At 36.8% G+C, this 9,852-nt stretch overlaps 2 protein-coding genes across 6 annotated transcripts; one reads left to right on the plus strand and one right to left on the minus strand.

Annotated features, from left to right (window-relative positions):
• On the plus strand, positions 103 to 5,875 carry LOC18586033 (factor of DNA methylation 2). Of its 5 annotated transcripts, none has more exons than XM_018128581.1 (9): positions 103 to 538; positions 747 to 1,023; positions 1,144 to 2,121; positions 2,819 to 3,108; positions 3,849 to 3,976; positions 4,144 to 4,338; positions 4,460 to 4,672; positions 5,211 to 5,469; positions 5,559 to 5,875. In XM_018128581.1, the coding sequence occupies exons 4-8, from the start codon at positions 2,838 to 2,840 to the stop codon at positions 5,445 to 5,447; spliced, it is 1,044 nt and encodes a 347-aa protein (XP_017984070.1). In that variant the 5' UTR covers positions 103 to 538; positions 747 to 1,023; positions 1,144 to 2,121; positions 2,819 to 2,837; the 3' UTR covers positions 5,448 to 5,469; positions 5,559 to 5,875. The 5 variants fall into 5 exon arrangements, with proteins under 5 accessions (XP_017984070.1, XP_017984071.1, XP_017984067.1 ...); XM_018128582.1 differs by having other exon boundaries at positions 811 to 1,023; XM_007009162.2 differs by having other exon boundaries at positions 104 to 1,023; positions 1,144 to 1,607; positions 2,028 to 2,121.
• On the minus strand, positions 7,510 to 9,396 carry LOC18586034 (expansin-A4). The gene is made up of 3 exons (XM_018129661.1): positions 9,151 to 9,396; positions 8,451 to 8,769; positions 7,510 to 8,114 (listed from the first exon to the last, which is right to left on the minus strand). Exons 1-3 carry the CDS (start codon positions 9,299 to 9,301, stop codon positions 7,805 to 7,807), a joined length of 780 nt encoding a protein of 259 aa, XP_017985150.1. The 5' UTR covers positions 9,302 to 9,396; the 3' UTR covers positions 7,510 to 7,804.

Consider the following 9,852-nt stretch of genomic DNA (forward strand, 5'->3'; position numbering starts at 1 on the left):
TCAACCAGCCCACTAGTAAGGCCCTAGTCAGTTTAGTCAGAATCCAACTAAAACTCCCACATTAGTCAGGAAGAGAACAGTAACAAGTTTTATATAGCAGAGAGTATCAACCCTCTGGACGTCCCTTCGGGGACATCCGATAAAATTGGAACGATACAGAGAAGATTAGCATGGCCCCTGCGCAAGGATGACACGCACAAATCGAGAAATGGTCCAAATTTTTCTTCTGATTTTTTCCCTGTATTTTCCATCTAGTTCCCAGTTTCCTTTACATTTTCATGCTAATTTTCATGTTCATTTTGAAGGGCCAGGTGTTAGAATTAGCTAAACAACTGATAAAGAGGCTCATGTTAGTTTAAATTCAGATAGGTCTGGCTTAGCTGATCTGTTTCCGGTGATTTGCAGGTGCTCAATTCTCTGATCATGCCAAAATTTTTTACTTTCCCTGGATATGAAAGGGCATGGTTGATCCTCAATGTACGATGTGTTCTTCTACAAACTGATGCAGTAGCTGCTATCTATAAACTCCCACTCTTTGGTGTGTTTAATTTTCCTTGGTAGAAACTGGATTTCTGATATAGGAAATGACTGCTCTTACTACTAAGTACCCTTTCTTTTGGTTGAGATTGTGCTTGAGTTAGTATGGTCTTTACACTTGACTCTTGAGCTGAATTCTTAGAAATACTGCTTTATTTGGTTATATTTGCTAGTTATTGGTGCTTGTCTCCTGCCATTTTATGCTATAGAACATAAGGAAGATTCAAGGAAGAAACAGAGAAGTGCCCCCAAATTAATCAAGGTCTTCTGCAGGTTGAAAATTCTGTTTCTAGTAAGTAATTTGGAGCCAATATGAAGGTTGAGACAAAGAGGCTGAAGCTTCTTTAAATGGCAGCTAAATCCATTCTATCAATGATTCTTATAATCATGGTGAATCCTCTGAAAAGATTTTGCTGAAGATAAAAAATCTTACATCAAAAAGAGCAAGAGTAACCTTGAGCTACATGATACTTGCGAAAAGAGTGGGTAAGTTTATGAGGTTCAGCTCAATTTGATTACTTCCATATGCATGAACTGTCACTGTATGTTTCAGTCTTATTAGAAGTTATTGTAAGCAAAGACTGATCATTGCTGTTGCTATGGTAGGATTTGCAAAGTTTTTGGAATGAACTGACCAAAATTTGGAGGATTGAAGAGACAACTTTATGGAGATGTTTGCTTCCTAAAGCTCTCTGGATATTGCAATCTTCTTAGCCGAAGTCAATGTGTCAAAGACCATATGAAGTATTTTAAGCAATATTTTAGAGACTTAATAGATGAAAATTTGCAAGTGCCCATTTAGTATTTCATTTCAGTTTAATAAGCCTCGGCTTGACTTTGAGGAAGGCTTGCTTACTGCCATTGGAAAGGGTTGGTTTGTATAATGGAACACTCAATCAAAGAAAGATGAATTTTGTACTTCAACAACAAAAGAAAGATGTTCTTTTTCTCTTTATGTTAAGGCATTTATGGGAATGCTTGGCAATTGGCATCTAGATTAGAATGAAATGAAACCAATTTACATTTCCAAAGCACTCTGATTTTGACTCTGTTTGAGCAAAGCAAAGAGGGTAAAGCTTTCTTCTTGTTGAAAACCTTCAATTTGCTTATTCTAAACTAATATCATGTTCATCAATAAGGCAATAACCCGCCATTAGCATTAGAGTCTCTTCTCATTGAAGAGATAGGCTTGGGGTCTCATTTCATGTCTTTTACTAGTAAATGGCTTAACAGACAACAATAATACTAAGAAAATCACAAAACCATGAAAGTGAAAGGTTAATTCTACTTTCATGAAAGACAATTGAATTGATAAAGAGATGACCAAAATGATTGGAAGATAACAGCTTTTTCGGGTCCAATTGTTGCTACCTAGGACATATTGGTCTTGGAAAGAGCCACGTGTCATCCTTGATATCTTGGTCTTTTCCAACATTGCCACTTGGCAGTAACAGTACTACCAGTGACCTTTTCCTTCTGCTCTTTTGCAGTACAAAACCTCGACTTTGAAGAGATTACCTCCTTCTAAGTTCCAAGAAGAAGGAAGAATAAAGAGGAGAGGTGAAACCCATTTTTGTTGAATTTGTAAGATTGTTTATCTATTTATATATTATTGAAGGTTCCATGTTAGCCAAAAGGGAATAGTCTCCTTGCTTTTCAAGTTCCAAAGGACCACATTTCACTTGTGCAAGAGAAAACATGCAGGCTTTTTTGATATATACCTCCGGCCTTAGTCATTCTACCTTCCAGAAGGCAGTGTTTTTCTTCTCTTTTAGTTGGTTTTTAACGTTTGTACCTCATGCTTTTCACATTCCAGAGGATCGCATTTTTACTTGTGCAATGGAAAAAATGTTTGCTTTGTTATCGATGCCTTTGCCATTTTACCATTCCAATACTGGGTTTCTTCCGTTTGTTCTTCATGCTATTTGTAATTGTAGAAAATGCATTTCCTTACTTTTAGTAACTAATATTAAGTAACAATTTATGATTCCAACATTTTGCTTTTGCTTTCACTCTCTCTTTGGGTTTTATTTGGATTATGGAGACTCAATAGACTCATTAGGTCTTGAGTTACATAACAGAGTTAGGCATTTCAAATCTCAGAATTTGAACTTGAAAACTTTGAGTTTGTAGTCTTGTGATTAGATGGTTTTGCTTTGCTTGTTATGGCATTCATTCATTTTTGGAAATACGTCTCAAAGATCTGAAATTTCCAATGATACCAGTGTTAATCATTTTCTTCAAAGTTTAATGTAATCCATTTGTTTGATTGATGTTGCAGGCATTTTGATTTAACTGAAATGGAGAGACACTATTTTGAAGAGGAGCTGAAGAAAGAACGTAGGCTTGTTCGGAATCTCATACATGAGATTGATTACAAAAATCAGCAGTTGTCTGAAATAGAACATAAATATGATGAGACAACTGCAACTCTTCGTGGACTTGTTGATGGCCTCATAGCAAAAATTGACTCCAAGGACAGTAAGTTGCTGGACTGGGAGCTTAAATACAATACAACTGTGAGACGGCTGATGGATGAGAACACTAAGTTGCGAGATGAATTTGTTAAAGGTACTTCAAAGTATATGCATACTGAGCAAAATATTATACATTGAATCATTTGGTACAAAAAATTGGGTGTGGTCTGTGAGAGGCTTTGCATCTACAGCTTTGATTGATCTAGGAAATTGCCCACAAAATCATATTATAGTTATACTACTCTTGACCTGAAGTTCCTTAATAATGAAATTTGGCTTACAGCTTTTAAACAGAAGATCATCATTGCTTGCCTTTGTATGTATCTATTATTACAGGATGAACTAAATGGAGATAATAGTTCTAGCATGCTTAAAAGGGAACTCAGTGGAATAAATTTATGCGTAGATAAATTTATGGTGATTGGACTCAGATAATATCATACCATATAGGAGGGACACTTTGGCTATACAAGGCTTGGAACCTTATGAAAAGCATGCTCTACTATTCTTATGTTGCTTAACCAATAACCACTGTTCAGAAGAGGATTTTCGAGTTCCAGAAACTCCTGATTTTCAGACTGTTGCTAATGCTTGTAGGATAAGCAGTACTTACTATGTGATTTGAGATATTTTAATGTGATTATTTTTCTCTGATTTGTATTAGTTGAAATATTTTGTGATAGATGGATTCAATATAAAAACAATATTTAAACCAATGCCATATAAATCTAGATGTCTTTTTTTTTCCACATTGAACAGACCAGCTTTAGTACCTGTTCACAATGTTTTCTTAAATTTTCTCCACATGTTTTCTCACTCCTTTTTTTCCCCCAGAACTTAAAAAGGTTAAGTCTGAAAATATTAAGCTGAAGTGTAAACTTGGGCAGCGTACCAAGGAACTAGAAGAGTGTAAATCCCAGAGTGATCTGGAACGAAGAACCTTGATCAATGAAATGGAAGTGGTTAGCAAACTTGTCTTAATTTTTATTTTAGATGTGTACTAGACAAACCTACAGTCCCCTGTTTCTACCTTAACATAAATGAATCTTGTTCTAGTATTTAGCTTCAACATTTTTAATGGTTATGATTTGCCAAGCTGACTCAACTATTTGGATTATATCTGATGCAGCTGAAAGAGAATTTGCCTTGTCAAAATCTTGTTGAAGTTGATAAAACTTCAAGTGCTCAGGTTGCTGCTCTAAGGAAAGAGTTGGAGGAAAAATCAGAGGCATTGCAAGATCTGGAAAGCCGTTACAATTGTCTGACAGTCAAGCAGATTTTAACTAATCAAGAACTCCAAGATGCTCGTAAAGAATCAATAAATGTATTCATGTTTCTCTTCTCTCTCCTCCAATGTTTTGTTTCTTTTGTTGCTCAAATCCCAATTCAAAATTAGGTATAAACGCAAGGTGCTCAATGGAAGATATCCTGGTCTTGATTTGCAGGGTTTGAAAGATATGTTGAATAGCAGAACAACTCTTGGAGTCAAAAGAATGGGAGAGATTAATCAAAAAGCTTTTGAAGTTGCTTGCTCACTAAAGTTCCCTAATGAAGATTGGCAGGAAATATCTGCTAAATTATGTTCATCATGGGAACAGAATGTTCAGGATCCAAAATGGCACCCATTTAAGAGGATCCCTTTCAGAGGCAACTTGCAGGTATGCGCATACACCAACTGCACCTATAAAATAATTTTGTGCTTTTGCCTTATTGGCACTTGGCATTACTTGAAAAAATAAATTAGGAAAACATTGGCTGGATTCTTTTAGCATAACTTTTATTGAAATGATGCTTATTTCTGGAAGCTACCCAAGTAATAGCTGTGGACTAGAAGGATTGGCAACAAACCTTACATTCATCATTATCCCAATTATGGATGGAACCATCGAAGACCTTTCCCCCTTCCCAAACAGTAACAGGGGCAGAGAATCTGTTGTCCTAAATGTGCTCAATATGTATGTCAAAGAAGGGCTATTTACGTGAAAGAGACTTATGCTTAGCTGTCAGACCAGAATAAGTTTCACCTTGTAAGGTTGTTTAAATTTCTAAGTGTGAGAATCAAGCACTTTCATTCCTGTTGAGACCTAAATATGCAGGGGATGACTTTTTTCTTACGTTCTGAAAATTTTGACAAAATCCTTATCAAATTGTGTATGACTTCCTTTCGAGGACTCTTTAACTGCTGATGTGATGTAGGAAATAGTAGATGAAGATGATGAGAAGCTGAAAGAGTTGAGAAATGAATACGGTGAGGCTGCATTTGAGGCTGTCACCACTGCACTGATGGAAATGAATGAATACAATGCAAGTGGAAGGTATGCAGTCCCTGAAATATGGAACTTAAAGGAGGGAAGGAGAGCCAGTATGAAAGAAATCATTCAATACATAATCAAGCAACTGAAGACTCATAAGCGTAAAAGAAAGCTTACCTAGGTACCCCAGCAACTATTTCATGGTAAGCCTACCTAGCCATTACTTTCACTGATGCTTCTCTCTTTACTTAACATAATACTACTAAGTCATTGCAATATGTACATCAAACAGATCCATTTGAGAAAACCAAGCTTCTTATGTTGCCTGCTGTCAACTGCTTCATGGGTTCGCTGTTTGCTTATCTATTTAGTTTATATGAAAGCAGAAGTACACAAGCAACTTAATACTTTTGTAGATGAAAAACTTTATCCAGTAAACAGGTATAACTGGTAAATGTTGTAGATATGGAAAAGAACAGATGAAATGTAGATTGTTAAGCATTGCTTTGGGGCCTCTGATAAATTGTTGTTAAAGGTTTGGGAAATTTCCAAAGGTTGATGTTTATACTTTGCACTCTCTTTAGCCAAAACATATGATTGTTATTTTGCTCTCTCCCTCTCCCCTTATTGTTGACATTTATTCTTGAAAATTTGTCTAAACCTTAATTTAAAAAGAACATAGAAAAAAAGAATAAGGCAAACCCTAAAAAGAAAACAAGCAAAGAAGAAGCCCAACAAAGGAACAAAAGGTAAAGAGATGGGCTCTGCTAAACCCTAACCCTAGCCCAATACCCATGATAAATATAAAAAGGGAAAACCCATCTTGAATCTACTATTCTAAACCCTAATCGCGCCTCCTCAACCACACCAAGTTCCCAGCTCTCAAGAACTCAGTAAATCACAGGGCACTGTGCATTGTTAAACCTTCTTTCTGCAAAATTCTTCTCTTATATGTTTACGGGGGGAGGCAAGGGCTGTGATTATAAAGAGAGAGGCTTGAGTGGGATTATAAAAAGATTTACAAAGAAAATAAAAAGGAAAACTTGAAGATGCCGCCTTCTGTACAAGGCTTTGGTGCCTCAAAAATTTTCCTTTTTGTCTTTCTTTTTCTCTTTTTCTGCCCTTTTTCTTTCTGGGTTTTTCCCACAATGACTTAAAAATTCAATCTTTACACTTGATATGAGCCCTTAGCCTTAGGTTTTTCTTCTTCTTTGGTAATATTTGCACTTGTTGTATTGTCGTGAAGGAAAGCAAAATTCTTGGTTAATGCTTTGTTTCTTAACAACAGTGCAGAAATAAAAAGCCTGATTTTGCTTTCTTTGAAACCCAAAGAAGCTGGATTAGGCAGCGGCCAGACAACCGTAGGGATGGTATCCACAGATGAAGGGCATTTTCATCCCTTTTGTCTACTGATTCCATCTCACATTTCTTCTTCTTTACTTTTTGCATTAGTAATCTCATTATATTTCAGGTTAAAAGATTTGATCCAGATTGAAATTTGGGTTCAAAGGGATCTCAAATGGCAGTTTGGAAAGAAAATCATACTGTCCAAACTTAGCATAGTTTCCTAAAGTTTGTTGTCCATTTTTTCGTGGTTTTTTTCCTGCTCTGCTTATTTCCCTGGTTAGATATTGAAAATTTGACATTGGGTTTAGATCAAGCAAAAAAATTGTACTGATTGAAGATTGGAATGAACTGAAAGCCTCAGCAGTGAACTGCAGAGTTCAACCAAAAAATAAAGCAGCTAAACCTGAAAAAGGTGTTGTTCAATTTGCCCAATAGACCATAATTATACTTCAGATCACCATATTCGGTGCTACTGTCCATGGATATGAGAAGAACAAGACTTTACCTTGAATTGACAGCAATAAATGGCTAAATGCCAGCAACTATGAGAAGACTGGAGTCACAAGAAAATTTTTGAATGTTTTGAATAGACATCAACTCAAATCAGTGTTGGGTTATCTTGGTTTTAGGAACAGCTGGTCTCAAGCTTAAGTTCATTCAAATGTTATCAAGTCAAACACCAGAACCGAAGTGATTAAAGGTCAAGGTCTATGCTCCTAATGTTTTGGTTTTTAGGCTTAGGTAGTTCAAAAAGAGACATTCAAATGCACGTTACATGAGGAATCCGATGACCCTCCTTTCGGCTATAGCATAGAAGAATCCAATGTATCCAGACCCTTTTCTTTCTTTGGGTTTTGGTTCATCTTTTTCATCAAAGAGATAAACATAAAATACTTAGATAAAACACTTCTTTCATTAAATTATATATATATATATTAGAAAAAAGAGTATCAAAGCTGCGGGCTACAACTTCTTTCCAAGCCACTTCAGCCCCCATTACATCTCACTTCTTTACCTTTACCCTCTTACCCAAAAATAGAAAAACAGTAAAAACTATAAAATGAAAGCCACTTCCCCCAGCCTCAAAAGTCAAAGCAACTTCACCACACACTTTCCCTCATTTTCCAGGAAAATAAACTAAAAGATATTAAAACCCCCAAAAAAGGAAAGAAACCCTTCATTAAGATTAGATTAGACCCTGAAATTTTTGCCTGTGAAAGTTTGGCCAAACTGCCAATTGGAAGGGACAATGTTCCATGAGGTAGAGGTTCTGCGGTCGCTGCCGGTGACCCTGAAAGAGAGAGATTGGCCGACCAGAACGGCGTTGGATTGCCAGTTCTGGCCCCAGTTTCGGCTCAAGCTCATCCACCCTGTTTTCGAACCCTTCACGCTTGCCTTCACGATGTCACCAGCGCCTGCCACGTTGGTGATTAGGACCAAGTTGAAGTAACGGAAACCATTGATTGTGAACCTGATTCCTCCTTGTTTCCGGCATGGCACCCTGGCGAAGGAAATATTTTTCAATCAGCTTGAAGAAAAGTAAAAGATTGGGTTTCTTGGGTTCTGTTCGTTTCTCAGGAATAGTGAGTTACGCGGGAAAAAGTGTGGGTTAAACCTCAAACTGGTTTCATATTCTGAAGAGTAGAATGTAGGGCCAAAAAGCAATGGATGGTCTTGAATTAAAGAGGAAAATTGCCTCAACTAACACGAAAATATGTCAAATTTTTATGAATATATCAAGTGAAAAATGATAAAAATTGCCCTGAAAAGTTAAAATGAGGAGCTCAATCATGCTAAACTGGTTAACGAAGGAACCACGGAAGTTCTGTTTTTTTACCTGCGATAAGAGACAGGGACAATGCCAGCACGGTACTCAGCAATCTTAAGGAACATGGGCATGGCGAGATCAAAGTGAGGGCGAGGAGGGTTGCACCAGCCACCATTGTCACTAGGAAGAGCATAATTTGGAGGGCAAAAGTTGGTTGCAGTCACGAAAATTGAAGGGCTACCAGCATGGCACCATTGTGGTTCATTTGCGCACTTGATCTCGAAACAGGCACCGCAGCTGAGGCCATTGTTGAAAAGGGCAGTGCTCAAAGCTGCTGTGTTAACTCCATAGCCTTGGCTGTATAAGTTCCCATAGCCACAAGCTCCTCCTGAAGATTATTCGAAGTGGAAAAGAAAATGTCAGATAAAAAGTCGAAATCTTCCTGGTTTTGAGAATTAGAATTGGTTGTAAAAGCATTCTCTTGGAAGTCATTTGGATTTCCAGAAAGTAAACGTTCACGAGTGCTTATTAACATTGACTAAAAGGCCTTTTCCAATGAAAAAAACTGGCCATCACACGTCTGTTTTAGCTATGATATCCAGGAAAAGCAGCAGGGGAGGCAGAGTTTGAAGTCTACAAACAATGATAGGGACAAAAAGATTGAACATGGTTAAGTCTTCAAATTGACAACTCAAGGTGGTGAAAGAAAGAATTTTTTTTTTTATTTTTTCATTTTCTAAAGTTTGAATGCAGTAGAATGAAGAAGTACCCATTGTCCCAGAAGCATCACTGCCACCATAGAAAGTAGCATGGGCAGTCTGCCATTCAGCCCCTGAGTAAACACCAGGAATTCTAGCTTCAACAGCTACCAAAATGAGATTCAAAGCAACCAAACAAGCAACAACACTCCCAATTGCCATTTTTCTTTTTGACTGTCCTAAACAGACAGAGAAAGTGGAGGGAGGGAGAAGCTAAAGGTGTGGGGTTTGAAGGGTTTGTGAAGAGAAGGTAGAGTGTAGACTGCTACTTATGGAGAGAAAACAAAGAGAAGGAAAGGTTAAGACAGTGAGAGAGAGAAAAAAAGGAGGGAACATTGTCAAAAAAGTGGAAAATTTTGTTCGATCCAAGATTATCATTATCTCCTTAATTAGTGCAGTCCTGGTCTCCATTGTTAATTACAGCAAAGCTTTACTCTTTTTCACTCTTTGTTTATCTTGGAGGTAATTCCATTCAAATTTACAGTGTTAATTATGACAGAATTGTCCTTGGGAATTAACAAATTCTTGTTATGAAAATTGGAGGGATTTGGTGGAAAGGTAGGGTTATGAATAGTGGTAGAATGAAGGTAACAACATATTGTGACACTAGTCATCTCTTAAATTTTTAATTTTTAATTTTTTTATTATAATACATATAAAATTTAAAATATAAAAATTAATGACATTGTATGATTTTTTTTACTTGTTTTTTA

The sequence above is a fragment of the Theobroma cacao genome, chromosome 10 (genome assembly GCF_000208745.1).
Source record: "Theobroma cacao cultivar B97-61/B2 chromosome 10, Criollo_cocoa_genome_V2, whole genome shotgun sequence".
NCBI lineage: Eukaryota > Viridiplantae > Streptophyta > Magnoliopsida > Malvales > Malvaceae > Theobroma > Theobroma cacao.

Bases quoted from the DNA above. Each gene is read 5' to 3' on its own strand.
- LOC18586033 (XM_018128578.1), top strand. From the start codon at position 2,838: ATGGAGAGACACTATTTTGAAGAGGAGCTGAAGAAAGAACGTAGGCTT. The intron at 3,109-3,848 runs GTACTTCAAAGT...TTTTTCCCCCAG, and splicing joins GCGAGATGAATTTGTTAAAG to AACTTAAAAAGGTTAAGTCT. The intron at 4,339-4,459 runs GTATTCATGTTT...CTTGATTTGCAG, and splicing joins CTCGTAAAGAATCAATAAAT to GGTTTGAAAGATATGTTGAA.
- LOC18586034 (XM_018129661.1), bottom strand. From the start codon at position 9,301: ATGGCAATTGGGAGTGTTGTTGCTTGTTTGGTTGCTTTGAATCTCATT. The intron at 8,770-9,150 runs GTACTTCTTCAT...AATAATCTTCAG, and splicing joins TGATGCTTCTGGGACAATGG to GAGGAGCTTGTGGCTATGGG. The intron at 8,115-8,450 runs GTAAAAAAACAG...TTCCTTCGCCAG, and splicing joins GTCCCTGTCTCTTATCGCAG to GGTGCCATGCCGGAAACAAG.